This window comes from Podarcis melisellensis (genome assembly GCF_964234715.1).
Source record: "Podarcis melisellensis genome assembly, chromosome: 5".
NCBI lineage: Eukaryota > Metazoa > Chordata > Lepidosauria > Squamata > Lacertidae > Podarcis > Podarcis melisellensis.
Window position 1 is genome coordinate 30,555,198 of NC_138537.1, and position 13,292 is coordinate 30,568,489.

Sequence of the window (13,292 nt, forward strand, 5' to 3'; positions counted from 1 at the left end):
TCCAACTAAAATAAAATAGTAGCAGAATGAAAATTTGTTTGGTAGAGCCACGAATGCCGTAGATACCATTTTATTTAAATTTCAAGTATGTTGTACATATTAATGAACTCAGTGCGTGATGCTACAGGCTAGAGAACTATCATGATGATGTTACAAAATACCACAGTGCCAACTAGTGCTCTGAATAAATGTTGCACCCACCATTCAGTAATTGTTCTCCCTGGATAGTTCTGAATGGATGTGTACTGTTGCTCCAAAGCTGTACCTTTTTATTTGTTGTTGCTGCTGCTTTATTTACATATCACCCTTTGTTAAAACAAAGGAGTGGTTGAACAACATGCATAACCTTAAAATGAGAAACACAGTCTTGATGCATCACTGAAACACAACCATACCAAACCTATATGTTGTTGTTGTTGTTTAGTCGTTTAGTCGTGTCCGACTCTTCGTGACCCCATGGACCAGAGCACGCCAAGCACTCCTGTCTTCCACTGCCTCCCACAGTTTGGTCAGACTCATGTTTGTAGCTTTGAGAACACTGTCCAACCATCTCATCCTCTGTCGTCCCCTTCTCCTTGTGCCTTCCATCTTTCCCAACATCAGGGTCTTTTCCAGGGAGTCTTCTCTTCTCATGAGGTGGCCAAAGTATTGGAGCCTCAGCCTTCTTTATGGTCCAGCTCTCACTTCCATACATCACTACCGGGAAAACCATGGCTTTAACTATACGGACTTTTGTTGGCAAGGTGATGTCTTTGCTTTTTAAGATGCTGTCTAAGTTTGCCATCACCTTTCTCCCAAGGAGCAGGCCCAAACCTATATAGCATCCCGTAAAAACATTCTAAAGTGCCATGTACCATATCATGATGTTCCAAAGCACTTGCTATGTGTCATGTTAGTGGAACTCATTTGGGGACAGAAATGCAAGGTATAGTTTTCCTCATCGGGAGGAGCAAAGACAAACACTTGACAATGAAGTCAAGTACGGACCCATCCTGTCGGAATCAGGGGGTCAAAAGGCCAGCTGGCTCGGCCCCAGCTGGAGCATCTCCCCTCAGCCTTGCCGATGCGGAGATTCATTGACCTCTGCTCCGATGTACATCAGTGACTCAAGCTTGCAGACTTGAGCACACTTTACTCAGTGTGAACTGCGCAACAGAAGAGGCTTGAGGCTGTAGGCACATACTAAACTACACATTTATTATACATAAATCAGGACAAAGAAAACATGGTATCTCTCCTTCCTGTCTTCTCGGAGAGAGACTAAAAACAAAAGCAATACAGAGCGGAAGTTCCGCTCACACAAGCAACATGTTGCAGGTAAAAAACCCATGTCTGCAGCATTGGGTGGAATGGAATCCCAACACATCCAACATTCTCTACTTGTATTACTGTTTCACTGAAATACTTCTTTAGCTATAGCATTGCTACCAGGAAATCTGTCACTCAGTAGTGGCTCTATTTGTGGAAGGCTTTCCCCACCCTGGCACCTTCATTATACACCTTCAGGTGCCAGGCAAAAACGTTTCTCTTCAACCAGGCCTTTGGCTGATTAACATCCTATACCCTTTTAAATGTGTTTGTGGAAGGAGGTGAGGAAGCAGGGGTATTCGTTTGTGGGGGTGGGTTTGTTCTTGTTTCTATTATGTATTTTGTATTTTTATATTGTATTTTTATGTTGTGAACTACCCTGAGATCTATAGATGAAGGGCAATATTCAAATTAAATAAACAAATTAAAGGTCAATCATCTCCCATATGTCAGTGCTCGGATTCAGGGGCACATGATCTCATCCAGCCATGCCGCACCTGAAATCTTAATCTGTACAACAGGAGCTGGGAATTGGATCTGGCTATTGGGCCTTGTCCTTCCTTCCCATTTCATTTGCAGGTCAAATTAGTCAACCACCTGGTGTTGCAAGGAGTCCGGCACGGCGCTTTGAAGTCCTGCTGATCAGCTGATAGTACTGAGCAGGGCTCTTGGCAGATCCCTTTAAAGACTGTCTATGGAGCTCCCCATGGGATTCCAGGGAGCTTGAAGTTGCTACCAGGATCTGCTTTCTTCTGGGATCAGCTGCACTGCTGTGTTCCCCTGACTGACAGTGAGAGCAAACCTCTCTTGTTAATGCACAATCGGGAAAACACTTTAAGGCTCGTGGTTTGGATTGGCAGCTGGCATCAGATGTGGGTTTGGTTTGGGGGAAATGGTCTTATGGGCAAAATTGGGACCCATGCTAAGGTGTATGTTTCTGTTCTACTGAACTTCTAAAACCTTTTTGCTCCTGCGACGGCTCTCTCCCATTTTGATGACAGTGCCACGAAATTTTGAGCTGTTGGAAATACTTAGGTGTCCAGTTCTAAGGTACTTGGGAGATTGGAGATGTTATGTTGTTTTGTATCACAACATTGGTTTAGATATGGAGGGGACAACCATGTTGCCATTTGAGCCTTTAGTCATCAGATGCCATGTGCCTTTATTGCCCTTTATTCCTGGGGCTGATGGGAGCTGTTGTCCAAAATCAATGAGAAGACACCAGGATAGGGAACACTCATTAATTGTATCCAAATATGTGCTATCTGTCGCAAAGCAGCCTATTCCTATTTTAGGCTGGCTGACCATCTGTCAGGGACATTGAAGTTGCATAGTACCTTTCAACACTGAAAGTACCGTACAACACCATAATTATACACTGCTGCACTGCACCATACAACCCCTGATCTCTTGCCCTCAAGAAGTAAAAAGAAAATATATACCAGATAATATAATTCTAGAAGGAGCTTCAGTCAGGAACAGGCACTAGTCATCTTTTACTTAGGCTTCACTTTATTGGATGAAACCAGTCTGTTTGAGATCTGGGACATTTTAATTACTTCACACTTTCTCTTGGGTGCAACTTTTCAAACTCCTATTTGTGTGCTTCCTCTCATAAGTGTGAGAGGATAAATGTTGGTGCAAGCTGAGGGGGTAACAATATTTGCTTGAAATGCCAATGTGAGTGTTTGGAAATTATAAGCCAGTTGTTTTTTTTTAAAGAAAATTTAAAGGTCTTAAGGACTTGTTCAACACCAAGTATCATAAGGTTTGCTATTGTGCAGCAAAATACTACTATTTTATCTCCTGGATTGATTTGTGAGTCTTGGCATTTTTTTTTAGCTTGATCACTGTGAAAATGAAAGGCAATGGCTTCAGAATGAAACCATGTGATATTTTCCTTTAAAAATTACTCTTGCTTATGTTTTAGTGAGACTCCATCAAACCTTGCAAAGCTGCTCACCAGGATGTGTTTGAAGTCACACGTCATAGCGAATGGGAACAATATAGAGGTTGAAATCCCTCCTACCAGAGCTGACATTATCCATGCATGTGATATCATAGAAGACGCAGCAATAGCGTATGGCTATAATAACATTCAGATGACTATTCCGAAAACATACACCATAGCTAATCAAGTAAGATTGCACCCTTAAGTAAACAGTCTGTATTGTCAGTTTAAAGGCTAGAAGTATGCCAGAAGGGTTCTTAGAAGAAAACTGCGCCTAAGAATTAAAACAATATTCTGTCATGTCTTCTAGCAATGGGAGTTTACTGTAGCAGGGATACAAAACAGATGCCCAACTGATCTGAGAAACTCCAAAGACCTGCAGTGGATGGGCTTGGGGAGGGGGAGGGCAACGTTTAAACCTGGAGGCCATATTAAATCTCTAACTGGGAACTGCATTTCCTCAGTCAAGGCCAGATGTAGCTGTTTGGGATCACCTTTTTTGAAAAGCCGTTTTCGCAGTCATCTCCATGATTTTATGATATTCATTGAGCTGAAAGATGAAAAAAATATTTTCTGTTCCCTCTAGCTTCCTCTCAATAAGCTCACAGAACTTCTGAGACAAGATTTGGCAGCGGCAGGCTTTACCGAAGTGCTCACTTTTTCTTTGGTGCGTGTTAAAGAACTATTTAAGACTGCTATAGTCTCATTGAGGATTCAGGCAGCAGCAGTGGTATATGATCATTTTGTCAGGCTCCGATTTGCTAATGTTTCAGTGTAAACAAATTTCACAGCAGTGAAAAAGGAATAGTTGCTCTGGTTTTTTGAGTTCTAAGACCCTGCCTGACTTGCCTTAGCCTGCCTCTCTTTCATATCTTCCTGAGCTTATCAGCAGAATGAAGAGAGAAAATGAAGAATCAAGAGCCTTCCTTTTTGGAAGGTTGTGGCCAGGAAGAGAGCAAGCTGGCTATGGCACAAGGATGTTAAGAGTGGTTCTGCAGAACTGAGGCCCTGTTGGAAACATCTTTTCTGGAGGGGCAGTAAGTTATGCTGGTCCTGTCCTTCTGCATCAAAGAGAGTGGAGCTTGACTGATAGATCTGCTAATACCTGCTCCTCAGGCCCAGTCCAATAACGTCTGGAGGGCCATGCGTTCCACACCCCAGTCTTGCAGAGAACATCTTGCCAGCTCTTAAAACAGCTGCAATGTCCATTTTTAGGCACAGTTCACTGTTAAATATGTTAACTATTGAAACTGTAAGCAACTTGAGACCTGGCTTTCTGAAGGATCAGCCTTTGTCCTAAAAATCTGTCCAAAGCTATATATTCTTCATCAGAGGTTCTCCTTTGAGTTCTGCCACTATTTGAGGGGAGGTAGTTGGTGACCCAAGGGAGGACTTGGTGTGCTGCATTTGGCATGCTTTGTCAGTGAAGCTCACTGGACAAGAAGTTTGATGAATTTCTGGTTCCAGGCAAATGCTGCTTCTATTTTTCCAGTACCTTGAATAACTAGTTTCCATTGTTGTTTTATGGTTTGGCTGGATTATATTCAGATTACTTGTGTTTTTAAGATTGCACCGTCTCAGGAGCTTATGCTGGAAAATGGCTAACAAATGTATTAAATTAATAGATAACATAACTAGTGTTTAAATTCAACACTACATGTTCAAATTTAAAAAGTTAAACACAGACCTGCTCAGTTAGATTTAGTGTTGCCAGCCTTCATATCCTGACCATTCCTAGATATTTATTTTTTGCTATTAGTAATTTTTGAAATTGAGTTATATTTAACTTGGTTGGGTTTAAATTAATTTGTTTCTTTTCATATCAGTGTTCCCAAGAAGACATTGCTAATAAACTGGGAGTTGACATCTCTACAACGAAAGCTGTGCATATAGCAAATCCCAAAACAGCAGAATTTCAGGTGAGGTTTATAAAGTGAGTTTTAGGCTAGAATACAAAACTTCTTGTTGCCTGTAACTCTAAATGAGTTATGGTCAATGAAAAACTTTGATTTACTGTGGCATATAAGTATGAAATATGTCAATCAGAAGCCGTTCAGAGCCCATGTTTTATAGCTTGCATTGTTTATGGTCAGTCCTGAGTATCTTTTGCAATATTTAATTTCAGTCTTGTATTCTCCAGTTTAATAGTATTGCTTTTTTTCACAGACACTTTGTTTTAGATAATTACTACATAGACAGTCCTGCAAATGTTGGTCTGTGTTGGCAGATTGTAAGTGGCTGGGAATTGCTGAAGTGTAGGGGAGAAATAAGGGAGAAATAAATATATTTTCTATTAATGCTGATACTTGACTCTTGTGTATGTTGCCACGTCTTGCTCTCAGTTGGAGATGTTCTTACCCATGGGTAGGCAAACTAAGGTGCATGGGCCAGATCTGGCCCAGTCGCCTTCTCAATCCGGCCTCAGACGGTCCAGGAATCAGCATGTTTTTACATGAGTAGAATGTGTGCTTTTATTTAAAATGCATCTCTGGGTTATTTGTGGGGCATAGGAATTTGTTCGCCCCCAAAAAATATAGTCCGGCCCCCCACAAGGTCTGAGGGACAGTGGACCGGCCCCCTGCTGAAAAAGTTTGCTGACCCCTGTTCTTACCTATAGCGACAAGTTTAATATATAAAGTTCCCTATGTGCCCTACAGGTGGCGCGCACTACTCTCTTGCCTGGTCTTCTGAAAACTATTGCCGCTAACAGGAAAATGCCTTTACCTCTGAAACTCTTTGAAATCTCTGACATTGTAGTGAAAGATTCCACCACAGGTAAGCTAATCTCAGTAAATGCTAATGTCTTCAGAAATCAAGGGCATGATTGAGTCCCATCCTGAGCGTACTGCCCACATGTGATAGATCTCCTGTTTTCCCTCTGCCATGGGTTCATACATGGGTGTGCTCAGCCAGTGCATCAGGGGGAACGAGATGTACCATATCCCTGTTCAGCCTTTCCCCTCCGCTTGCTACAGCATAGAGGTATGCATTGGAAGGCATGAATAGACTTGCCATGGCCTGTTGCACTAGCTGAGTGCTCTCATGCATCCACATAGGTGCAGAAGGAGAAGCAGGGCTCTGTTGAATGTCAGGGAATCCCCTTGCAGGTGGCCACTGTGCTTTTGTGCTAGACTGATCATACCTCAGTTTTGAAATGCTTTTAGCATATACTTATTCAGTGGGTAAAGTTGATGATTATACAATAGCTCTCTGTTTTAATTGAAATGTCTCTTTTCTAAATTGATATTTTAAATCATGCGTCCTTTTACCTATTCTATCCGCCATGTTTCAGGAGCCCTATGTAGAGCTTTCCAATTAGATCATTCATGGGTCTTAACTAATCATTTGGAGACCTTGTATAACAACATGGTAAAAAAAAAAAAAGATGTATATCACCCAAATGCAAGTGTCCTATGAAATTTTGTTGCTAGAGGGCAGCGTTTACCAATTTTATTTCTCATTGTGTTTTTTGGCTCGCAAATTGTATTAAACAGGTTTTTCAGACAGTGCTTTGAAGTCACTACAATGCATATGAAATTTATGTTAATATATTTGGCTGGTCCATTTTTTTAAAACACAGCAGAATTGTTTTGTGGAATGACGCCATAGTTTTCGAGTTAGTTCGAATGAACTGAGAAAGCTTAGCTTTTAGCTTTGGCAGCAAACACTCTATTTGGTCTGTAATGAATGAACTTCATAATCAAGTACAATATTTCAAATCTGGATGTCATGAGTGTGTGTGTGTGAGAGAGAGAGAGAGAGAGAGAGAGGGAGAGACATCTAGAGCTGTTAGTACTGCCTGGATATGACTCAGACTTTGGCCGAGTTCTCTCTGTGGTAATAAAGCATTGCCTGGACTGTGTCATTTCAGACTGCAGGTGGAGGTTTAAATTTGTTGTTGTTACAGTATATGCTAGTTGTGTTTTTCATTGCATTTTATATGCTTCATTCTTCCATTGATGAGGATGAGCCCGAGGCCCTTTGAGGCCTTGTTCAGATCACACTAAACTGTGTATAATTCTGGTATTTATACACTATAGCAAAAATCAGCATGCCAGGGAGGAGGCTAGGCTAAAATGCTTTTTCTTGACATGCTAGATTTCTATGAGTTGGAATGTTCTTTTTTTAAAAAAAAAGTCAAAGATTCAGTCTTGACAACACTCACAACTAGTCTGAAGTGGTACATTTCAAACACAGTTTTATACTGCAAAAGAACTAAGCCTCAGAAAAGACCTTTTGTTTTTGCTTGTTCTTATTTCTTTACTTTTATTTAATAAGTTACTACATTCTGTATTTCTCTTTTGATCTACAGATGGTCAGTGTGCAACTGTAAATAAACACTGATACAAAATTGGATTAAAGCGGGCAAGAGCTATAAAATGCCGTCTCTGCAAAGCCAATAATTTTGGTTTCCTCTTTCTTCTCCAGATGTTGGTACAAGAAACCATAGGCATCTTTGTGCTGTCTACTATAACAAAAACCCTGGTTTCGAGATAATTCATGGATTGCTGGATAGAGTCATGCAGCTGCTGGATATCCCACCAAGTAAAGAGAAGGGATATTATATTAAAGCAACTGAAGGTAAGGGAAGCACAGAAAATACCAGGGACCCTACCTGCATGTAGTTGCTGAACAGGTGGATCAGAGCCTTATATACTGCCTATCTAGTAAAGCAATTATTTGGAGACAATGACTTGTCTTGTAGTGCAAGCAGAAGGAAGCAGCAATGAATTTCCCACCCCCTCTAGCCCCTTCACCTCCCAAAAAACTCTTCAGAAGTTTGGGGGAACTCTCCTGAATAGAGAAAGATGGGGACCACATGGCCATTGAAGAGAGGTAAATTCCCAAAATTGGGGTAAGGAGGCAATGTTCCTCCTGGTCGCTCTGTAGTTCTTCAGTGCAGCAAAGTGATCTTTCTAACAATACAGATGGTAGGTATTTTATCACAAAGGTTGATACAGTGTTGCACCATAATTTTCCTTCTGGAACCTCAGGTGTTTGTGAAGTACAGCTGGGGTTTTTCTTACTTCATACCATGTGAATGAAACATGAGGAGTTGAATGTCCAATGGACAGTAGCATGAGGCCATCCTTTTTTTATCCATAAGAATGAGAGTTCCTAATGCACTTTTTAAAATGAGCTGTAAATAGCTCTCTGAGGAGTGTTTCTATTTAAACTGGGGTGGGTGGGTGGGTGGGGTGACGAAGTGCCTGTGTCTTTCAAAGTTATGTTGAGCTACAAATTTCTAGTAGCTTTTATAAAAGAGGGAGGGAGATGAAGCTTAGCTGTGTAGTTGTCAACCAGCCATTAAAATTGCCCTATAAATTGCAATAAGGATGCTCTTTTGTTTAATTCTTGTACTTCATTCAGTGTGTGTGTTGCAAGTATGTGACTTCAGTTAAAACTTTGTAGATTTTTAATATAAAAGCCTTGCTAAGATCTGTGTAATGATCTGACTCATTTCATAATTTAGAAAAGGTGTCTGTTTACTGTATATGTTCGTTCTTGTTCCATATGTGCACACCACGGTTATTAGATCACCTTCTGTTCCCGTAATACCTAAATATCCATTAAGTTAATCTCAGGGTCACAACCTTTTTGCCCTTGCAGCAACACCTGTGCAACAATTACAGATGCTTGAAAATATGGGTGAAATTGTGATGTTCCCCAGGCCTTCACACTGATGTTTAGTGTAACTGGAGCCCTGCAGTATATTGGGAGAGAATTTTAGCCTTGAGTGATCAAGTTTTATTAAAGATGAAAACATACTCCTTTATGAAAGAACTCTGGGACGATCCCAAATATTTACCATCTGACACTTCTTAAGAATCATAAATACATCTCTGAAATTTATAATCCCTTTCAAAAACTTAATTGCAATTTTCTAAATTTATTTGTTAAGCGATATGAAACAAGCTTTCCGTTGAAATTAGCAGACTATTACTGTAAATTACATTTTGTGTAGCTTAGAGACTGTCACGTGCTGTCTTTACATTCAGTGTTCCTTGATTGATCCATAAATAGATTAAATATATGTTTATGGGCACACATGGATGAGAAGCTTCCCCTTCCCGTACTTGCTTTTTCTGTCTAAAGGCCTGAATTGTTAAACTTTTAGAATAACAACCTTGAAATCTTAGTATTCAGGGTTCAAGTCCCTTTTCGGGCATGTCCTTTCTTCTGCCAGGTATATGCATGAGGCTTGCTGCTTTAGAAATCCTGAGAACTATCCAAAGGTCCATGATACAGCTCTAACACAGAATCAAAGCATGTCTGGTCCTATAAGCTGCTTGGATAGAAAGCTGTCTGGGAACCATATCTAAGCATCATTGAACTCTTCAGAGGAAGAGCAGGGTTAGGTAGGGTTAAATGGAAGAAATACATTTTAAAAATCCTCCCATGATTTTCAAAAAGTAGAGATCTTTGCTCAAAACACAAGGTGCCCCCCATCCTCTCCAGTTAAAAGGATCTCTCATAGCTAGAAAGAATCACAGCATAAGGCTTTAGAGACAGTTACTGGCAGAGGAGATGATATCTACTCTTTTCATTGCACAAGCAGAGCTCCTTGGTTATGTAAGTTTCCTTCATCAAGTGTCAGTTGATTCTGTCACAAGCAGTCATGTACAGCAGACCCTGCAGTTCAAGAGGGTCTCTTAGTGTTCTGGAGAGCATTTTGAGGGTAGCAGGTGGGCAGGAGAAAAGTATCAGGCCTGCAGACTCTGCTATCTTTGTGGGATCTGCTTTGTATGAACATCAGGTTCCATGTGTGGCCCTAATAATGTAGATACGCTTGGAAGCCTGACACCGAGATGTAAATGCCTCGTTTTAAAGTCTGGGACCTCACTTCAGTGCTCATGTGCAATAATGCTGGTGATGCATCTCAACAGTGTTCCACTTCTTTCTATTTCTGGGCTCCATTTGTTTAATTGAAGGTGTGGCGCAGTGTGGAAAATGCTAATGACAGTAAATCGCAATGACAGCTTTTCATTTAAGGTTTGGCTGGCAGTAAGACAGTTATTTGCAATTTTTGAAATATGCGCTGCACATTTGTATTACCATAAAATGGAAAACAACTCTCATGACTACAAGATGACCTTTGTTGTAATGTGCCAAGAATTTCAATGTCATTTTGAGACGTCCACCTGGCCAGACCCGTTGATCATGCTGCACCTAGCACTTGATGAACATGTTAAGTAGTAGTCTCAGAAGCAACCAGTCTCAGTGCTGTTTGAGATCTTTCACAATAGGATACATTCTCAGTTTACTCCATTGATTATTATACTGGGGGACAGTTGGTAATTTGAAAGGGATCCCCCACCCCTTCCTCTTGTGTTCCCAGACCAGGGATTACACCTCAGTTGTTGTTTTTTTCCATTTCTGAGCCTATGGCCATTTTCCTATAATCTCCCACAGGTCATGCTGGGGCTCCAGGCAGTGGTGGTAGTTAAATTATTGCCAGGTCCACAACTAGTTCTTTGATTGGCCACAAGGCAGTTTGCTGGGGAGTAATTTCTGCATCCTGCCATTTTTCCTTGGAGTCTTGGAGATTGGTAAGATGTGTCAGAAGTTAAGCTGCAACTTTTTTTAAAAGAAAAATAAATAAAAGCATGCTGTTAGTAATACACTCCTAACAAAGAAACCAAAATATGAAACATTTGTATTTGATTTGTCACACTATAATCTATAGTTTGTAATGGTTTTTGCGTTACAAATGTGTTGCAGGCTGTTTTAGTCAGGCATTATGCAAACCTAATAAGCTAGTTTTCTGCCATATATATATATTTATTTAAAGAACTTCAGCACAAATCTCTTATATTTCTTAAAGCCGGAAAAATGAACTACTGAACCTTATAAATCCTACAGTAACTTGAGTTATAGGAGCAACTGCAAGCTGGTGAACCAGCTTAAATGTTTATGTAATGGCAAGTGTTTAGGGTGATACAAAGGGAGAGAACCTCCCACCTACTGCTACATATAATCTCTCCTATCCTGTTATGAATTGGTTCTAACTGGTCCCAGGACATTGTCAGAAGGCACAAGGCAACCTTGCTTAAACTAAACAGTTCTGAGATTGGGTGGGAGGCTATCTAGAAAGTTTCTATATACTGTATTGAGTTCCATTATTGAAGAGAGGCAGGACGTAGTTCATTTATTATTATTTTTAAAAATATTCATCTGTGGAAAGGTTAAATGTAGAGGCTGTTAGAAAGAGGTAGGATCCAAGTCCATGAAAAGACTGCTTCTAGGTTGTGTTTCTTCCTGAATTTGTATTGATGTTCTGCAGTTTACTTCGTTCTCTCACTAGAGGTCATTTGAAATGTTTCACAGCTATAGGAGAAAGCTCTAGACACTCTGCCATGAGATCAAACACTTTATTGTGTTGAGATCAAAATCTGTCACTTTGTTCCCTTTATTGGGATCGGTGAGAGGAGCATAATGTGCTGTATTTCTCCTTACATAATGTGCAAGTTAGTGACCTCCCAGGACAGGGGTTTCCAAACTGTGGAGCATGAACTGCCAGTGGTCCTTCACAAGCTTCATTCAGGTGGTCCGCAGAATGTATGTCTGTAAACATATGGTTAAAATCTGTACCACATCTAACCTATTGCATTACCAGTGCTAGAACAGGCAAAAAAATCCAGCAGGACCCTCAGTAATTTTTCAAGTGGTCCATGGAGGTAAAGATGGGGGAACCACTGCCCATGGGGATTGGAGTTCTCATGGAAGATAAGTAGCTGCTGGCCAGTGTGAGAACAGGATGCTGGACTAGATGGGTCCAGAAGGGCTCTTCTTTTGCTTTGTTTATTTATATCCTGCTTTTTTCCAAGGAGCTTAAGATGATGTACATAGTTTTCCTTCACCTCCCTGCCACCTCCAATATTAAACTCCCAACAACTCTATGAGGTGGGTAAAGCTAAGAACTAGGAGCATCTCCACCCCCATCATTCAGCCCGGACACCAAGGTTCAGCTCCGAGGGCCTTCTGGTGGTTCTCTCACTGCAAGAGCTGAGGTTGCAGGGAACCAGGCAGAGGGCCTTCTTGATAGTGGCACCCGCCCTGTGGAACGCCCTCCCATCAGATGTCAAGGAATAAACAACTATCTGAATTTTAGAAGACATCTGAAGGCAACCCTGTTTAGGGAAGTTTTTAATGTTTGATGTTTTATCATGTTTTTAATATTCTGTTGGGAGCTGCCCAGAGTGCCTGGGGAGGCCCGGCCAGACTGGCGGGGTATAAGTAATAAATTATTATTATTATAAGAGATGGTGACTGACCCAAAGCCACCCAGTGAGCTTCATGGTTGAGTGGGGATTTGAACCCTGGTCTCCCAGGTCCCGGCCCAACATGGCTCATGTTCATATCTTGATTTGATTTGTCATATTTTTGTCATTCTCAGACAGTCATACCTCTGAAGTGTGCTCACAAGAAATCAGTGGAAAGCTAGCACAGTGTTTGTGAGGCTTTGTCTGTCCCTGAAGCCACTGAAAAAAGACTAGCATAGTTCTTGCTAAATATGTTGGTGTGTCAAATTCTGACCCTAAAATATAATCTCCATGCCAATCTATGCAAGTCACACGGTGCTGAAGCCATCAGCAAAATCCATCAATATACTGAGACATCTTCCCACACAAGCCCCAGTTGTATTTTGAGAAGTTCCCATTAAACTATCAGCATTACCTTGAAGATATTCCAGACGAATTCTACCCTAGCATTTGGATCTAATGGACTAGATGAACTTCCTTAGAATGAATAATTATTCCAGTATCATTTAGGATCTACGCATGGGGTCATTTCTTGCTGAGGCTGACAGTATACTATTTGAGCAATTTTGACACCTCTGTTCAAATTGTTTGTAGATAGGCACCAAAATTTAGCGCTCTTCAGACAGTGATGGTGAAACAGTTGTCTTCATATGCTAATGTTTCTCATTGTCTTCAGCACCACCAAATAGAAGCACCACAACGTGCCTGTAGTGGAGAACTTTATCTTGTTTGGTACTTTCAAATCATATGAAAAGTCTTGTGCATTCAAG

At 40.9% G+C, this 13,292-nt stretch overlaps 1 protein-coding gene across 1 annotated transcript in view; it reads left to right on the forward strand.

Annotated features, from left to right (window-relative positions):
• FARSB (phenylalanyl-tRNA synthetase subunit beta) overlaps positions 1-13,292 on the forward strand; it is a 29,193-nt gene that overhangs the window by 9,323 nt on the left and 6,578 nt on the right. The window contains exons 12-16 of the mRNA XM_081910450.1: positions 3,239-3,446; positions 3,846-3,926; positions 5,086-5,178; positions 5,917-6,034; positions 7,688-7,840. Of these exons, the coding sequence (XP_081766576.1) occupies positions 3,239-3,446; positions 3,846-3,926; positions 5,086-5,178; positions 5,917-6,034; positions 7,688-7,840 (653 nt within the window). The remainder of the gene's footprint in view (positions 1-3,238; positions 3,447-3,845; positions 3,927-5,085; positions 5,179-5,916; positions 6,035-7,687; positions 7,841-13,292) is intronic.